The 19,992-nt window shown below is 34.5% G+C and overlaps 1 protein-coding gene across 1 annotated transcript; it reads left to right on the top strand.

Moving 5' to 3' along the window:
* The first annotated feature begins 1,739 nt into the window (after positions 1-1,739).
* On the top strand, positions 1,740-19,642 carry atms (RNA polymerase II-associated factor 1-like protein antimeros). The gene is made up of 13 exons (XM_089254941.1): positions 1,740-1,989; positions 4,647-4,739; positions 4,841-4,962; positions 6,108-6,174; positions 6,307-6,408; positions 8,531-8,636; positions 9,956-10,024; positions 11,806-11,894; positions 12,098-12,214; positions 13,395-13,520; positions 13,647-13,749; positions 16,863-17,091; positions 19,265-19,642. Exons 1-13 carry the CDS (start codon positions 1,922-1,924, stop codon positions 19,528-19,530), a joined length of 1,557 nt encoding a protein of 518 aa, XP_089111067.1. The 5' UTR covers positions 1,740-1,921; the 3' UTR covers positions 19,531-19,642.
* Positions 19,643-19,992: the final 350 nt, after the last annotated feature.

Here is a 19,992-nt window from a genome sequence, read left to right as displayed (position 1 = left end):
TTAATGAGTCGATCTCTTCACTAAAAAAAGTCGCTGCAGAGTGCAATAGACATACAACGGTAAAAATGCTCTATGCCCTCGGTACCCCCATCACTCTCGATTAACAACCTTTATCATTGAGATGAGGATACAGGACATGTTGGAAAGTGCCACTTGTTATGCAGGTTCGTCGGATCATTCTGTATTTTATGGGATGGAAAAACTTTCCCATATTCTGATTTCGAACCACACATCTAGATGCAGATGAAGACGGGGCAGACATTTTCTACCGCTAAACAAACAGGGGCAAGCATCTTCAATACAAATGGAATGGAGGTAGGCATTTTCAGTAGCTAAAGCATACATCTTCAGCTGCGAAATAACAGATCTAGGCCAATGCATCAGGGGATGAGACTTACCAAGATTCATACCATATTTTATGGGACGGACAAACTTTATCCATATTAGTCGGCTCTTGGGAGGGGCGATACCCACTACGCCCCCTTAAATCCATGCATGTTTTAATTGTAATTACAGAAAATTTGGGAATTAAAAAGCATAGAAATGTTTCACCGAAACGAAATTACCATACTACGTTAAACATCATTTATTACATTAACTGCAACCACTGCTCATGTTATACAATATATGAACTCAACAAATTGATGTAAGCGTTTTAAACATGACAAATCACAAGCATTTTTCATAGCTTCCGATATTACAGAGTGGTATAAACTAAGCATTTTTTTCTTCTTTCTAAATCAAAGGTTCATCTATTTCTTCAAGTGATGTCGAACTAGGAAGAAAGGGAGTCCGAAACCACTTCCAAAGAAGATCATGAAGTAAGCGGTCAGTTTGTAGCGATTGGATATGTCGAATGGCAAATTACCTCCGACGGCTTGATGCTCCGCATGATGACCATGGCCACCTTTGCGCAGTGCCGAAGTGGAAATGGATCTCCTCGACGAGGCACGAACCAATGCACTCAACAGACCCATGGCTCAAACTCAACTCGACTTGTCGCAAATTCACAGACGTATGAATTCGACTCGTATTCGTTAATTTATTTAAATCTAAGAGTTAACAATGTCGACGAAAGGTTATCAAGACAACCAGTATTAGTTTGTGTCCATCTGCATGTACGGAGGAGCGATCTTCATATGTAAATTTTGAAAAAAAAATTCAAATCTTTAAGCGATTAATTATTATTAATATTATAAAAATATCCTTTAAATTAAAATTTAAGTGTTTTAGTTAAAAGAGTTTGTATTTTTAGCCTTAGATAAGAAAAATAAAATTCAGGGATCAAACACATGATGACCATGTGACACCACTTTACAGGACTGGATGGTCAAACAGACGTGACCATATTTAAAAAAAAACAGGATATTTCATTGATGAAAAATTTGTGTTAAATAACGGATTCGATATTGAAAATTTAAAAGTGAACTTCTCTAAAATACTCAAGAAAACGAGCATTTTCCCTAAAATCACGAATCAGACAAATACGATAAAAAAACCAATTTCAGCACACAAAAAAAACCGGGACAAATAGTCAGAACCTTTCAACTACTCTGACTTTTTTGTCAAAAATTCTCATTTTAATCGACACCTCACTTGAATTTATTTCCAAAAATTTTAGCAAAATTTCATTATCCTTTTAAATTTGGCATTTTTCTCTCAAAAATTAGTGATGTCCCGCATAATTTAAAATAAGATATAGTCATGACATATCAGTTTTGTAGTTTTCGGCAGTGGTCACAGTCGTTCAACCATTGGCTCGATTACTCTGTAGCTTTTGTTTTGGGTGTCAAATATGGAAGCACAAATGCAGTTTTATTTCGTGTAAATAATGATTTTTCGTTCGCCCCCCCGAAATTCAGTAACCATTTAATACGTATTGTGAGTGTGATTCGAACTATTTCGTTGTAATTTGAAGGGCATGGCCCCCACGATCCAGAGCGGATCAGCTGCCGATCGAGATAGGAAACTTAGATCTGGGGAAAAGAAGTAAGTTGTAAATAAATAGCACGTGGTATTATTTTAAAGTTATACTATCATATGATGAATACTTTCAATTAGTTTCCTCGGGTGTGGCGAATGTCAACTTTTTATGGTGTCAATTCAAAAATATTTGGGCTACGATTCGGCTAAGATTCCATATGCGGGGTCGCGCCATATTTGGCCATTATTTTCGTCAATTCCCAATATACTTTGTGCCGTTTTGACGTCAAATTTGTGGTTGCTCCAAAACAGTGATATGTCGCCAACATAATTCTTCCAGGTTAGTCAAACGTAGACGGCGCCGCTGCAGTGGTCGAGTGGTCATAGCGACGGACTACTTCACCAAACACCAACTCTAGCCATATCGCTATATTGCAATTTACTGCCATTAGTGAGATGGGTTGGAAGTGAAGGCGCTGTCTATCGGTGGTCGCCTCGAGTTCGTTAGGGAAAATATCTTATCTATATCCTCCCTTGGGTTCGAATCAAAGTTGCCATCGTTAGCACACTCTGGTTCGGTGTTGTTCTGCTGGGTTGTCGCTGTTCTGGAAAATTCTGCCAGGCGGCGTTAGTTGTTGTAGCGCGTCTTTTTAAACAGTCGTACAGTCATTTTGTCGTTTGTGCTTGTTCCGAGTGTTTCGATTACATTTTCGTCGCTGGTCAGGTTGTATTGTTTCCCTTTTTTTTCCTTTATTTAAACGGTGCCCATATTTTATTTATACCCTGATCGATTTATTATTTAAACAACGGTCAGGGTTTTATTTTAAACAATGCCCAGGTTTTATTCAAACCCTGATCGATTTATTATTCAAACAACGGTCCGGGCTTTATTTAAACCCAGATTGATTTATTATTTAAACAATACCCGGGTTGCCTGTTGCAGAAAGCAACAGGCCTACTTATTAACAGTATACTAATCATTCATTACATGTCATGCATAGTTAGAAAAATTGATGGCAGCACTATGCACAACAAACATTACTCAAGAAACCAACTCGGAAGGTTCACTACATACACACGCACAAATTCCAACATGTACCAATTCGTTAGAACTTCCACAGAAGATATGAATGAGCTGCATGTCTGGTTTACTAGTGGTTTTATTTTCCAGTTTATTGTTGACATTTCATTTTTTTTTTCTGTGTGGTTTTGTTTTTACACATTACTTTTTGCTGTGTTGTTTTTCCACACTGTAGTTGCTTTTTCGCGTCCTGTTTCTTTCCTTCCTGTGTTAAGGCTGATTGCATCCAGTTAATGTATTTCATAGACTACAATTTGAAGTGAAGATGGGCCTCATAGCCATCAGATATTATCCGTACCTGCCATTCACTGATGTTGTTCGTGCAAAAAGATGTGAGTGACAGTTTCTATTGGTCCTGGCAAGTCAAAGGCTCAAATACAGTACGTATGTATATCCTTGGTGGCATGAGATTTGAAGAAAGCCGACTCACGCTCATTCACAGAAAAAAATGACAAGAGTAGAATGGCTGTTTCAAATTTCAAAAGACGTGGCTGAACAAATAAAGGAGGAACCCATTTGAAAATTCTGCAGTACTAGCTCCACCTGCATAGAAAGATCTAAAAAGAGAGATACGGCAACCCCCAGCGCCATTATGTTGGTTTTGGTGACTCATCGTCAGAAAAAAGTACAAAATTATAAAAAGAGGCAGTTTTTCGCAGCCAGAGTGTGAAATTCATTATTAAATGTTATCGTTACCAAGAGGCAAAAACCTTGATGAAATTGGAAATTGTCAAATTTTTTGTAACCCTGGTTATGGAATCTTAGTCCATGATTCTGTAAGCAAGGTTGCACCCAAATTGGCCCGGTTTTCTTCTGCCAATAATAGTTTAGCTTAACGCTTTTTTAAAATTTTTTCACTGATGACTGGAATGTTTTTCAAACCTATGTGATATCCTTATCTTTCTAACTTGACGCCATTTTCTATTTTTTTTGTCATTAGTGCTTTTATCCCTCTTGCGTTATAATTATTGTGCTTGTTACTTAAATGTGCATTGGAACAGCTGTAGTAATAATTCGTTTTTGGTGAACGTCCGAAATGATGACGGAAAGTCACTAATAATGAAACAAGAGTCATGCTTTCAGACGGCTTTCTTGCCAAATTAAAAAATCCCAGACACATTGCCAAGAAGGGAAAATACCATCTCTGTTAAAACGCAAAAAATGGCTGTAAAAAATAAACAACAAAAATAACAGACAGAAGAATATTCTTAGGTTGGGATTACACTATGAAACTTTAATGAAAGATCTTTTACAAAACTTAAAAAAAAAACAACAGTAAACCTATCGGGTAGATTCGCTCAAATGTAACAATATCATAGCTGCCAAGTCTCTAGAATTTCTAGTCCATCTGCAGACTCCTAAAAAATTATTTTATCTCCAGAATTTCGCCCATGATTGTAAAAAATCCCTACATTTAGGGGAAAAAAATTACTTCCCAAGAATTTACCCCCCAAAAAAAACTGATGCTTCATAAGCATTATTTTAAATTGTTGCCATTTTGTCAAATCACAAAAAAAAAACCCATTTTTGGGGAGGAAACAAAATTCGCCAAGTTTCAATCTGGCCTTTTAAAATCCAAAATTGGCACGATCGCCATATGTATATATTTTTTTAAAAAGTGTGTATTTTTTATTCGTTTTAGGTCAGATCTGGTGTGTAGAGTGAAGTACTGCAACACCTTGCCCGATATTCCATTCGATCCCAAATTCATCACCTACCCATTCTTACCCAACAGGTAACGGATTAAAAAGGATGAATAAAATAAAATTTTTTTGCACGATATAATGCAAAATATCATTGCTTTATACTTGTTGCACTTTGTGATTTATCTTCCAGATTTGTAGATTACAAGCCGACTTCTTTGGAGAGAAACTATAAGCATGATCTTCTAACGGAACATGATTTAGGAGTAGCGATAGATCTGATAAATCCTGATACATATGCTGTAGATCCTGATGGTAATATTTCTTATGGTGCTTTTTTTTTTATAGATATTTTATGGTCTGTCTAGCCAAAATTTGGGTCCATTTTTCCTTTTTGGACCCTCCAGAAAATTCTGTGTCTGAAAAACGAACATTTCACAGAATGTGAACTGATCCCAGTTAGCAGCACAGTCGTGGTCAATTGAAGTTGCTTTTTTCCCAACTTCGGAACGTGAGTGTGAGCCGATCTCCCATTTCAAAAATCCTCTCCACGGAGAGCAGACAGTCCTTCAACATGACACTTACATAACATGGAAAATTAAAGCATTTACTATCTTTAATTAAAAAATACAGGAGACAGGTGGCAGCACCAGCATGACACAAGCACACAAATTAAGCATACTTGACAGCAAAAATACATTGGTGCCATGCATGTAACATATATGCTCACACAATATGTTTTGACATGTATGATATGCATGTATGGTTAAGTAATAGTAGTGCAAGGCTGGAGGACAAATCCCAAGCGCAAGGTTGCTATGGCAACTAAAAAATTAGTTTTGGTGCCTAATATTTTCTATGATTGGTTAACCTATTACATTGGAATCTGGGAGCAATCAATACAAACTTTTTCCAAATTTATATCAGCATACCAATAATGAAAATGGTCACTATGTCCTGGAAAAGTTGAAAGAAATACTATTTTTTACCTTTTTTCCCCTAGGTTTTTGGTGATTTGTAGCCCTGAGTAGTAACGATCTGTTCATTTAGTCCGAGAAACCTATCCCATTGACATCTGAAAAACCTGATCAGTTATTTGTTTTACTACAGTCGAATCCCATTTTAATGAATACCATTATAGTGAAAAGCTTGTTTTAATGAATACCATTATAGTGAAAAGCGCGTTTCAATGAATACCATTATAGTGAAAAGCGTGTTTCAATGAATACCATTATAGTGAAAAGCTCGTTTTAACGAACACTGTTCTCCCAGATAACTTTACATAGGAACAATAGAAAAACCTGGAATTCCTTCATACCGAAATATTGTTATAATGAATCTATTTATCCGGTGTTTTGGAGTTTGTTATAACGGTATTCGACTGTATCGTGTGTGTAAGCTATAATTTAATATTATTAAAAGTTATTTTAATGATTTCATTAATTTATTGTTTATTTAAGCCCTACTCCATCCGGATGACGAGAAACTTCTAGAGGAAGATACCCTCACTCCACAAGACTCAAAGAGGTATATGTTGATTGTGGTACTACTATAGAAAATCATTGATTATTGGATACATCAGTTTTTCCCTAAGAAATATTATCCCAATTATAAAATATTAGTTTATGCTAAATACCTCATCCTATATTTCGATTGTAGGTCAAGGCATCATAACAAGACTGTACCGTGGCTGAAAAAAACAGAATACATATCTAATGAGTTCAACAGATATGGAAACATTGGGGAGAAGACGGAAACAAAGTTAGTATTGCATAGTTTTGATTGCATGAATGTTGAATCATTTTTCAATTTTTTTTTCCATCATCAATGCTTTTTGTTTAAATTTAGGTATTTTTAGTATAGGTAAAACAAAGTTTGTGGTTTTCACTGGGGATATCATTTGTTGCTCAATTTCAATTTATTCCTCCGCGTTATCGAATTAGTTTTGAAATCGATGAACTTTTCACTTTTCCGAACACCCTTCAGTTTTGATGTATTCAAATAATTAAGGTTTTACTATACTGAATTCAAAGATTAGTTTCCATTTAGAAATCCAAAAGCTGACTAACTAATAAACGCAGTGTATTCTGAATGTACATCAGATCCTATCCATTCCTTGGCCATCAGCAAAGTTGGCGAGACGAAAAATTGGATTGCTCAGCAGTTTTCCATTTGCGTCCTTCTGGACGTAAAAATACCTCTCATGGGACATCAATTTGATATTCAACAGGGCTTGACAAATCAAAAAATCTTTAGGCACCAACCAAGTTTCCAAGCAGCCAAGTGTGGTTTTTGCTAAAATGAAACGGTCTTAACCTGTTTGCGTACAAGCTGCTGGCGATACAATTTGAATGATCTGTTTTAAACGTATAGCCGATAAATGTGGTAGCCTTGTTCCACGTTAAAAAAGGAAAAAAAGAGTAAGAAAGAAAAAAAAAAACGAGGGTGGGAAGTAACAGTACAGAAATAATTGTATAATAAAGTATTAGTACAGTGCCTTGCTTTTTTTGCCCTCAGCTACAAACTTGTTTCTTAGTTTTTTTACTTGTTCTATTTCTCACTTCTATGTGTAGTATATAATAGGAGGATTACATTATATGAGAGTGGGGTGGGGGTATGCCGTGAGAGGAGGAGGGGAAAAAGCTGAGGAGAATCACCACCATCGTTATCTGGTTGAGATATCACGATAGTGTTGAGAGAACAAGGGGGGGGGGACACACAATTCTGTTTCATATGGTTATAGTAACCCTTCGTGATCAGCAAAAAAGAGGTTGAAGAAATAGATGAATTGAATTTATTCCACTGGTGTTTGGACACACTATTACGTCCCTGATCGTGAATAGGTTAAACAGTGTTTTTTTTGGTTTGTTTTAAACTTTTCTGAGACTTTATAGCTCCTTCCCATGTTAAAACACAGGCTGCAATGAAACCAGAAAATTATGTGTCATCCATAGATTCCAATTCAACCATCACATTTAGAAAATGTTAGGTGTCAATACCAATTTTCTAGTTGCTATGCCAACATGGGAATTGCCAAGCTTTGATATTCACTCTGACAAATCAGAACAAGCAGTGCCCGACAGGATAAAAAAAACATGAAACCACACTGCAATCATTGGTTGGTCAGCTGTTGAAAAGTCTCGGATTTCTGAATTGAAACTAATCTTCAAATTTAGTATCTAGTTACACAACTTAGACATTTCCTGATGATGATGCCAACCACTGGTATTGGGAAAACATTGAGAAAAATGAACTTATACCTATGATAACCATTTGCCCAGAAAACTTCTTTTCCAATCTTTATTTAATTCATCAGCACATGAAGATATCCTCCAACTTGTAACCTCAGTTGGTTCACTGTCAGACCAGGTATAAGCCAACTGTTCAGTGTGTAAATTATTATTACTAATTCAGATCAATTACCACATATTCATAAATTAACAAATTTCCTATATTTAGCTTTATATAACAATTTGCTTAGTTCAATATATTTAACATAGGAAAATTCTGTGACAAATACTGGTGCAAGATGTTGAAAGCATATAATTTAACCGTTTTATGTAAAACACCAACCAATCGCACGTCATGTAATGGTTGATCATCGATATACTTCCCCTATAGACGTCACTGATTCAAGTTGTTTGGGGGGAGACACTCATTTTTGTTTTGAATTTATTGTTCAATTTTTTTTTTATTTTAATCACTTTTCAGTCACAGAGTTAAACTGTCCACCTCTGTATTACATTACAATGACATATACATTTCTGTGAATGTTTTCTCCAATGTTATAGTTTTTGATGGTTGCATCATGTTACTGCATTTCCACATTTTGCTTTCCAAAAATCTTAAGAATAATAAAATATTTTTTTCTCCTTAATGACAGAGTTGGCTACAACGTCAAGAAGTTATTCAAAGAAGAAAATATGTATATGGATCGGGGAAGCCAGATCAATGCAATCAACAAGACATTTTCTGATGCTAAAAAGCATGTGAGTATTTACATGTCAAAATTTAATTAGTATGATAGCAATTTTTGTTCTTTCATTATGTAGTATCAATATTGTCATCATCAATCTTTTTGCTACCAAATTTTCTATTCTGATGTTTTTCTGTGCATTTATTCCCTATCAAACTTTCTTATCTCATAGCCCCCTCCTCTCAGGAGTCGGGAATACTTTGTAAGGGGTCTGTGGGATTATTTTCACTTACTACCATTGCATGAATGGCACAATTTGTGCTGTGGAATTGTAATTTATTAAATTTTCTTTAATGATATGCAGCTTATACAAAACAACATTTTGGATTATTTTAGGGTGGGGAGGCATCAAAGTTGACCTTTTGATGTTACAGGTTCATGATAATGGTCTACAACATCAAAAATGGTTGGGAAACACTGTTCTAGTATTTGAATTTAAAACTCAGTTGCAGGGTATGGAAAAATCATGATTTGTTTAAAAAAATCAAAATCATATTTTTTTTCATTTAAATGGGATTTCTCAAATTAAAATTGACTGCTTATTAATTAAAACAAATCTTGTTAATCATTAAGAATGCATATTTTCATATCACTTGATTGCTTTTTTCTTCTAATCGCTCAAATGTAATTAAGCATTAATGAATAAACTGCAAACTATAAGCACAAAATATGAACACCAAAAATCTGTTTATGTAACATGAAAGGTCATTGGGCCCAAATTAACTTCATGGAGATTAACATTTCTTTTGTAGAGAAAAATGCTTTTATTTATGAAGGCTCCCGTCCTGTTAAAGTGAATGCATGGTGTCAATTTAGTATCGCACATATGGTTCACGGACATCTCAATTCACTGAATGTACAACCGAAGGGTCATTCACTATCAACTAAATAAAACAGATTCTGTTGATCATAAGATTGTTTCTTGCTCAATCAGTGGATTTGTTTCCGGCTTTGCATGGTGTTCAAGTTCAAGTCTATATTTATCTGAAATATCTTCTATATTTCTTTTCATCACAAACTTTACCACATATCAATAACATGCATACCATACCAAGTTACTTTTACTTCGATATCATTGAGGTTATGTAAAGAAAAAATATAAAATTAAAATTTTGTGATTTAAATCTGATTTAAAAAAAAATAAAATGATTAAAATGAAGCTCATTTAAATTGCTGTACCCTGCTCATTTGTACAGTTAAGCCTGATTGTGTATCAGGTATGTATTATACATGTATCACATGTATGATTTATACATACATGTATGCTCGCATACATGTATGTATAAACTTATTTAACTTGGTATTAATATATGAAATATCTTGATCATTCAGATTGACAAGCATTATAGCAAGCCTGGCGTTCATCCTGTCGAAATAATGCCAGTGTTCCCTGACTTTGATGTGAGTAACCGACTCTGATATGCTATTTTGGACTTTTATCTTTGCTGTGTTGTAAATACCAACAGGATCAATCAATATGAGATACAGTAGAGCCCCTTTCCCTTCTTTATTTAAACTAAAATGAGCTAAACCCATTTTTTTTAATAATGAGTAAATATCTTCATTGAGCTGAGAAGTGCTAAATGATGAAGGCCTTAAAAGCTAATACAGGACTTAACTGTGGAAATTTTCTTGTATTATTGATGCAACTTTACAAGAATCTCAAATTATTTGTACCATTTTTTGGTTACTGTCGCTGCCGTTGACAGTTGCCCCTCCCCTCTAGTTCCAACCCTGTTAAGAGGATATGGAAGTGCATAGCTGCCAAGTCTCCCGAATTTTTCGGGAATCTCCCGAATTTTATCTTCATCGCTCGATCTCCCGAAAAGTTCTTAAATCTCCCAAATTTTTACGAAAATCACAAAAATCCCCACTTATGAAAACAATCCCTAAGGAATTTCTTGTAGGGCATGAAGCCTCTTTTTTTCCCCTTTCGAAATGACGTCACACGTCGTAAATGGGGAAATTCCCTTTTTAAGGAAGTTTTACAAACCCTCTGATGGTAACAAGAAAGTTGTTTGTCTTATCGTGCAGGGAAATGGCTTAGCAGCCAATAGTCCTGGGTAATAATTGAAGATTATGGTGATGCACGTGTGGTCAAAATTTCTTTTGTTGAAGTTACGTACGTGCGATATAACAAAGCATGAATAATGATAAGCAAAAACATATTTAATCAATTTTAAAGATACTTATTCCGATGAATTTCCTTTCATCAAACGTTCCAGAAGAGGGCTGACTTTTCCTTTTTGTACAAGTTGTGTTATGGACATAAACATCGGTCATGGAAAGACTGCCATCATCAGTCGTGAAAAAAAACATCAAGCAAGTGTCACAAAAAGTCAGTGTTCTTCAAAAATTGACAGTGTTTTCCTTCATCTTCCGATGATTTTGGGGTCATTCGGGGAGAATGTTTGTTCACAGCGTTTCTGATTGAACACAATATTTATTTTTACATCATTGAAGTTTTGGCCTCCAATTTCACTTGTTTTTTGCGTAGGAATTTTATTCCCAAAGGTTTAACTTCCGTGTGTGTAAAATCCCTATTTTAATTTGACTTCAGTTTTTGAGTAGGGATTTTATTCCCTATGCTTTAACTTTTATGTTTGGAAAATCCCTATTTTATTTGGAAAAATCCCTATTGCATTTATTAGGGAGTGGTTTTAGCATAAAATACGGGTGTGCGCAAAAATCTCCCGAATTTTCATTTTCAAAAGTTGGCAGCTATGGAGGTGTTTACTGTATGTAAATTACTATAATTGCTTACATGAAACATATTCTACTGGCAAAATATATGGTTGAATTTTTGCAGAAATGTAGAATGTTTTCGTACAGTTTTAGGGTGTCACAGCACTCTTTGTCTGGTGTTCAGTTTGCATAACTAACTCACTGTAAGTAAAAGTTGTAATCAGATTGAATGATTCGGACAGGGCTGAAAATCATATTCTTTATGTCTGGGTTCTAATATAGTTTTTTTTTTGTATTGCATTGCTCATCTTTTTCATTATATAGCAAGAGCTTTAGTAATCCCTAAGCTTTGATCCCAATCAAGGGTGCCAATTTCGTCTAGGTGTTGTGTAACATATCTTTTAGTAATATGTCTGATATTTAAAATAAAAAAATTCTGAATGAGTCAAGCATCATCTTGTTAAGGATATTCCGATTTTGTATATTTCATTTTATAGTTGTGGAAATATCCATTTGCGCAAGTCATGTTTGATACTGATCCAGCACCTCAGACGCAAATCGAAGAAATGTCACATGCCATGATTAGGTAATGTCATTTCTAAGCATTTTGATTGAAATTTTTTGACATAATTAATGGTTTCACTGTAAAAACTTCATGATAAAATGTCCTCTTTCTTTTATGTGCGTAATTTTGGATTGCTTTGGTGATAAATATGAAAATATGAGATAAATCTTTCGTTTCGAGTAATTTATTTGTAACCAGTGAGTAATTATAATCGTTTATTCAAGGGGTGTGATGGATGAAAGTGGCGAGCAGTTTGTAGCTTATTTCTTGCCGACTGAAGAAACTACGAAAAAAAGGAAGAGAGATGTAGAGAATGACGTCGAATATGTTGACGAAGACGAGTGAGAATTTTGTCTGGTTTTAAATTTTTTCTTTTATTCTGTGGAATGTGTGCACAAAGTCGACCACTAATTTGGATATTGAATAGTTTTATTGTTGTCAACTTGACTGTTTTTTTATTACCCAATTACTTCTTTGTAGCATCATTGTAAACAAAATTCAAGTGTTTTTCATACAATCATTTTAATATTCATTCTTAACATTAAACATTGTATCGAATCATTGAGTTATGGAGAAAAATTGTGAATCAATTCCCAGTGAAACGTTCTGCTCAAATTCGTTATTTTGATTTATTACTCTGTAATTAAATATACGCCCTCTCCGGGCAATAAGCTTTTATCGTGTAAGCAACAGAGCTTGGCCGTGCTTCGTCCACTCTGTTCTGTAATTAGATATAGATGTATCTAATTTAGCAGTGAAATAAAATTATTGTATGCCGTTAAAATATTTAATGAAGAAAAAGAGAAAAACTTAGAATGGAACATTTTTCCTGTGCATACAAGTCAAATTTAGCTATAACAACCTTGTTATTACATTAATTATTGGTGATTCACAGTGATTGAATAGAGAATAACTATGTTCCTTCAACATTTTAATATCGATGTACCTTAGTTATAATTTCAATAGAAATATAGTGATCTTGGATACAGCAACACATTTTTTTTGTCAATTTTGTTTCCATTTCAACAGCATTTTAACAAGAAATTAGAGTTCAGAAACATTAAGGGAATATTTTTCTGTTGTTCTATTGATACACAAAGCTTACAATCTTTACTGACGACAAGAAGGTTTTGGCGTCTTACAATCTTTCTGACAAATGAAGATGATTTTCGTAATTTATAACCTATGTTGTAATGAATACGACTCTAAATATAAACATCCATCTCACATATTTGTCCTGCTGCCCCGATTGAAGCAATAATTGGCAATTTTGTAGACAGTCAGAATTTTTGACAAGCATTGGAGGATTGATCATTGTCTATGATCCCAAAATTTTCTATATTTTTCTCGATAAAATATGATCACCATAGTCGCAATGAAATAACTTCATTCATGTAAATCATGCATCAAACTGTACTTTATCAGTTTGCTACATGATTAGAAAGCTTTATGCTTTAAGTTTATATTTTTCATAACTAGTTGGTTCAATATACATTTTTTTGTGTGCATCTTATATTGTAGATACGATTACAAGATGGCAAGGGAATACAATTGGAATGTCAAGAATAAAGCGACAAAGGGATACGAAGAGAACTATTTCTTCGTTTTCAGGGACGGAAACCTTTACTATAACGAATTAGAAACTAGGTGGGTCAAAAATAAAAAGTATTTCAAGCTTGTTAATTTACGTGTTCATATATTACAGTTGCTTGTTGCTATGCTTTAAGTACTATTGTTATAAATTACTTTGCGATTCGTCAACTCATCTAACAGGGTAAGACTGAGCAAGCGTAGGCTTAAACCTGGCATGCAGCCAAACAACTCTAGGCTGGTGGTACGTCACAGACCTTTGAATGAGATAGAGTTCAATCAGCAGGTGTGTATGAAAATGATTTATGATAAAAAAAAGCTATCATGCAAGTTAAAATAGATATTCATTTTCTTTTTTTGTAATACTCAGTCAGCGAAACATTTGCTTAAATTTTTGAATTCCGCAATGCTCTTCCTTTTTGTCTGCCACAATTCATTTTACAGCTCCCGCATTAAAAATGCCATATTAGAAATAATCAAACATTTTATAAAATCTTACTTTTTTTCCCAAACAATATTTCATTAAGAAATCATCTTTATAAACTACATGGGCTTGTCACACACTTTGCCTTTTCAGAAGGTGAAATTCCAAATTATAGCACATCTGGTTTGGAAAGTCATCTTTCCACTGCTGAGAATGCTAGCACAATTAACTTGTAGCATCCCATGGAGATGACCTCCAACAGTTGAGTCAACGACCTCGAGAGTATCACATAATCACGTCCGGGTCACCACTTCAGAGTCACTGTTTTTATCATAAACATTTATTTCTTAGACGGCACATAAAATGATTAATATAACTAGTAAGCAAACATAGAAATTCTGATCCTTGTGCTGTTGTGTGCAGTGGCTGTCAGATGTTGTGTGTGTAGCGCCCCACAGAGACGACCCCTCAAGAGTCGAGTCAGCGACCTCAAGAGTATCACATGATCACAGCTAGTGGAGACGGCTGTCTGGAAAACAACAGCAGAGAGTCACTGCACATGACAGCGCAAGAATCAAAATTTCTATGCTTGCTTTCTCTAGTTATATTAATCAAGTTATGCGTTGTCTGAGAAATAGATGTTTATGATAAAAACAGTGACTCCGATAACTAATCTCACAGATAGTAACTAATTTCATTTTGTGAAATGAGTTAGAGATAAAAATAAGTCGTGAAAATGTCAAACCAAGTATAAAAAATTGATACCTCAATCAGAAATGGTAGGATATCATTGTTGCACTTTATTTTGGAAAGAGTCATTAATTGCTTTGAAATACTGTTCTTGTTGCTATCTGTATTAGATAATCCAAAAGACTCAACAGTTAAATAACCCATATTTCACAGAATAATGAAAGCTTAGCAATAAAATGAGCCCAGGCTGCTTTATTCTGCCCCTCTCAAATCTTTCGGGAATTTGATCCATGAATTTGTTTTTATTACTGCTGTTCCATTAATTAGTTATCAATGAGAATTCACATAATCGGAAGCAGTCTTGTGCATTGTGGTAAGAAATTATCAACTGTCTAGCTTTCGAAGATGGTGGAAAGCAGCCCAGTTAGTGGTGATCAGAAAATATTTGCCATATTGGGAAAAACCATGGTAAAAACCACCCTGGCAAAAATTGAAAGAATTCAAAATTTAAACTTTTACTCTCATGGCACAAGTTCAGACAATTTCAACTTTACAAAGGTGAAACATTTAAAACCAGTTTTTTATCTCTGGAATCAGTTGTTTTTCTTTGAATGAGACAAAAGGGTTGGAGATAAATATGAATAAAAACCATTTTTGTCAAGCAAGTTGCTTGCAAACAAGTTCTTAGTAAAGCACATGACCTTTCTTAATGAAACCCAACATGAATTTATAACACCGGAGTGTGTGTGTGTGCAATGAATTTACTCAAGCACTACCTTGGTCAAACACAAAGGCAATCAAAAACCCAGACTGGATGCCACAGCTGCTTATATTTTCATTCTTTAGGCTGTGATTACACTAACTGATAAAAGATCTTTTACAAAACTTGAAAAAATAAACTAATAAGCCTGTTGGATACATTAGCTCGAATGTAACCAATGTGCTTATTGGTTGCATTTTTCAAGTTTTGTAAAAGAGTTTTTATCAAATTTTTATATTGTTATTCAGGAATTATTCTAAAACAAATTCTGCTGCAAACTTTTTAAAAAACTACTAATATAGGAGACATAGACATAAGAACTAGTTTTTAATTGTATCACAGAAGTAACAGTGTAGAAAATTTCTGCTCATTTCATTAGTTTTGATGAGGCTCAGTGTCAGTGAAGTTAGTGCTTCATATTTGTTTGTATTCCAAACTATTAATCACCATCATTGACTAATGGCCCTATTCACCGACAGAGTTTAAACCATGATTACAGGTGAAAGGATTAGAGATCTACACGGATTGGTTAAAATTCTTGAATTTAATCAATCTATATCAATCTCTGACCCTTTAACTTGTGATTGCAGTTTAAACTCTGTCTGTGAATACAGCCATAAACTCACAGTATTTTAAACGTTTTGTCAATTTTTTTTTTGGAATCTCTCAAGTTAAAAACAAACATTACAATAGCTTGCTATTTTAACATCAGATAATATGAGAACTATTTCCAAGGATTATAAAGAGATGGGGATAAGGAAGCAAAATGTGGGAAATTTGGCTGTTGCGAGGTAATGAAGCTACCACTGCCAAGATGAAAGCACATATTAAAGAATTATAAACCTTGTATTATCTGGTTTTTTTTTTGTAGTATTACAATCTTTTCCCTACTGCTCAAGTGGGTAATCACGATAACCAAAATTTAAGTTCATCACCTCATAAAGAATATTCAATAAATATTGAATATGTTTATGCACTAAAGGACAACTGAGAATGAAAAAGTTGGTTCTTCTTTTGGCATGTAACATTTTTTTATCCCTGTTGTCATTGTTTATGGAAATGAGCTTGTTAAAAACATGCTTAAACAATTTTGATGAGATACATGCTGCCTGCACGAAAAAACTCCAGCAATCGATACACTTCTTCAATGAATATTGATAGAAATATGGAAGAAAATAAATAGTGGAAACTTTATCCATCAAAATTGTAGTTCTACCGATTTATAGTCATATAACATCCATAATGTAATATTATTTAAAAAATTTTCCATTTTTGCCTCTCACCTTTTTCCCCCTCTATCCCAGAAAAACCCAACCCGGGTGTGTATGGGTATTTTTAGAGGCTCTTATATAAAAAAACTAAAACTCTCATCAGAGATGTGATTAGGTTAAACAAGTCTACATTCTCAAACAAGTTATACAAGTCAACATTTGAGAGCACTTCACAGATGTAATCACTGAATGTTGAAGAGCTGAACTGATGATCATATTTGATTTAAACATTTTGTTTGATTTTTTTGTAATAGACTGCTCGAATGAAACAATTGGAGCCTCCTGCACCTGATGAAGAAGAAGAGGAGGAGGAAGAGGAAATGGAAGTTGAAGGGGATAAGGAAGCACAGGAGGGAGATGAGGAAGAAAAAGAGGATGAAGAGGAAGAAAAAGATGATGAGGAGGAAGAAAAAGATGATGAGGAAGAAGAGGATAACGAGAAAGAAGAAGAGAAGAGCGGAGACGAGGAGCAGGAACATGAAGGTATATTAAAATGCAGTTTAACCCAGTGAAGTTACTGATGTGCTATAGTGTGTCGAATACCTTGAATTATATTATCTATTGAATTATCCTGAATTACCCATCTAGAAAAAAGATGGGTTAAAATTGAGTTCATGCGTTCCGTGGGACACTTTTACTCTGGAAAGTCTCAGGGTTTTCACTACATATCTATATTAAATCTCCCAGCTTTTTTAGAAGGCTCCTGAATCCCTACCCTGATTATGAAAAATTCCCAATTTTGGGGAAAAATATTCCCGATGAAATGTTGCCATTGCATCAAATCACTAAAAAGGTGTTAAATTTTTATGGGGAAGACAAAAATTGGCAAAGAGTTTGGCTTCTCTCTCAACATTCGAATCTGCAAGAGAACTTTTATGTGTTTTGACCATCTCATTAAGTCTGTGTGTCCTGTGTTGGAATGTGTTATATATATATATTTTGCCTTGATTTGAATGCAGTAACAACAAGTTATTTGACCTTTTTTTGTCTATGATCAGCAACTTCACACTAATTGGCAAAATGGCTAGCAGTATGCCATGTTTTTTTCCCCCCGAAGAGTAAAAAATCCTTATCTTTTTATCTTAAAAAATAAACTTTCATTTATAAAAAATTTCTACTTTGTTTTTCAAAAACAACTTTTATATTTGCTTTTGTATGGAATTAGGATCCATGCAAAAATTTTTAGTTCTAAATCTTCAAAGTTGGCTGCTGTGCTGTTTCGAAAGCCAGTCTAGTTAGAGTAGAGTGACTTTACCGGAAGCTTCTCGAATCTCTCTGGCCGAAAAAGATCCAGAAAAGAGGTGTTAGTGGGGTATAATACAGTTGATAAATTAAGTTTCGCCTTTTCTTCAATAATTTTTCATTTTTTTGTTCAGAATACTGAATACTATTTTTGTGATATTAAGCACACTCAATTGACTTCTTTCATTGCCATATCATTAATACGAAATTTTCAGGGTTATTTGTTATGGAAATATAATTTCGTATAGAATTGTGTTGTCCTCAGACTTCTGTGTGTTTAACAATCATATACAGCAGTCTCAAAACTTGAAGGTTCCTGGAAATCAGAGGTGCTCAGGTTATTCAAAATTCCCTTTTCAAAGCCTCTTTGTTTTCTGCCAATAATAATTTTTCTTACGAAGTGTGAGTGATTTTTCAGTCTTAAGGGGGATCTTGATTCCTAGATTAAGTTCTTTGAAGGCCTTTCAGGTCAGAACTTTTTACTGCCCCCCCCCCCCATAGTAAATTTGTACTTTACAAAAAAATATATAAATTTTTATACGGTCCCCTTGTCCTCTAATTTCCAATTAGAAAGTTGTTGCTCTTTCTCTCCCTTTTTTAAATAAAGTTTCTAAGTGCAATATTCTCTGAGATTTCAAAAATCGAAGAAAAGTTTTGAAAGAACAGAAAAAAACTAAGACCTTTGTTTCCCTTGTTTGTGTGCTGTTCCATCATTACTTTTTCTCCAATTTTTTAATTTGAATATCTTAGCAAATATTGCACTTAAAAACATGGAATTTTTACTGTTAGCTCTCAGGAAATGCAGGGTAACAACTTTCTAATTGGAAGTTTGGTGACAGGATTTGTATAAATTTTTTTTCCTTGGTGACACACAGTATTTTCACTTTCGAACTGGTTCAGAGGGATTTCTAAACACATTTTGAGCATTTTTTTAAACTAGAACCATATCTCTTAAGACGAATGGTTGATGAGATCAATGCCATTTTGCAAGCCTCTGTCAATCTCACTTATAAAGAGGCCGTGTGTGTTGGCAATTTTGTAATGAATTAAGGACAAGATGAAATAAGAGCAGGTCCTCCCACATCCATCTAAAAAGCTGTTTTCTATCACTTCTTGGATAGCCTAATCAGTTTTCATTAATCCGAGGTAGTCTCACTCCTGTTCACCTCAAATTATTGAGACTCTATATAAAAACTTTGGCACTATCTCAGCCTGGTGCCTAGGATTTGTCATATCCTGCACCAATGTTACTAATTAAACTTGCATAATTCTTAAATTATGCATATTCATAATTAAAATTACATAATTGCATTAATCTGTAACATTGTTTTTATCAACTCGTGAATGAAATTAAACCTTTGTGCATGGAAATTTTTTTTCCTTGTATCAATGTATCAAACTTTTTTTGTTCCAGCTGAAAATGAAGCTAGCGAAGCTGAAGAGCAAGAAGAAAAAGAAGAGGAGGAGGAAGGTGGCAGCGATAGGGAAGCTGAGCAGCAGTCTGATAGAAGTAGGAGTGAGAGTGAGGATGAGGACAATGAGGGCCGTGAAGAAAAAGAGCAGCAGTCAAGTGCTAAATCCTCAAGTTCAAGCAGTGAACAGAGCTCTGAAGACGAGGACGAAGATGCTCAAAAGAAGAAACGAGACGAAGAAGAAATCTTCGGAAGTGACAGTGATTGAGATTGTTATGTTGAACATCAACATATTTGTGCACATTTTATGTATATACTTATACATGTGTATTAATCAGACATGAGTTTGCCATTAAAATATCATGAACTTTTTTCACACACTTCTCATTTAATGTAACCATTGATTTTCTGAGTTTCATATTTGTTTTATTATGCGTAATTAGAATAAATAGATGGAACAGTCAAACCCAGCATAATTGATTCAATTGGGACCTGTTTGGGAGTGTGAAAAATTCGGATTACCCAGGTTCTTCCTTTGAACATCACTAAAAGTGTTAGTGAGTATGCATACTGCTTGAGTGACTTCAGCTTGCAAGTATGTGATGGCAAGCAATGCACCAGGCTAGTCTGGGGTTTGTTTAGTCACGTCAACATACACGTCTTGGGTGGTTTGTTGAAATTTTCATCAATTTGTATGGCTGTGATGAAATATTTCATTTCGTGCCATACA

Source organism: Pholcus phalangioides, unplaced genomic scaffold (assembly GCF_987345545.1).
Source record: "Pholcus phalangioides strain wild (caught in Gottingen) unplaced genomic scaffold, Ppha-v1.0 ptg000042l_1, whole genome shotgun sequence".
NCBI classification, from domain to species: Eukaryota; Metazoa; Arthropoda; class Arachnida; order Araneae; family Pholcidae; genus Pholcus; species Pholcus phalangioides.
The sequence above is the reverse complement of the archived record's forward strand: the minus strand, read 5'-3'. Positions and strand labels throughout refer to the sequence as shown.

Excerpts from the sequence above, each read along its gene's own strand:
- atms (XM_089254941.1), top strand. The coding sequence starts at position 1,922 with ATGGCCCCCACGATCCAGAGCGGATCAGCTGCCGATCGAGATAGGAAA. Across the intron at positions 10,025-11,805 it reads CAGTGTTCCCTGACTTTGAT|TTGTGGAAATATCCATTTGC; the intron begins GTGAGTAACCGA and ends TTCATTTTATAG. Across the intron at positions 17,092-19,264 it reads CGAGGAGCAGGAACATGAAG|CTGAAAATGAAGCTAGCGAA; the intron begins GTATATTAAAAT and ends TTTTTGTTCCAG.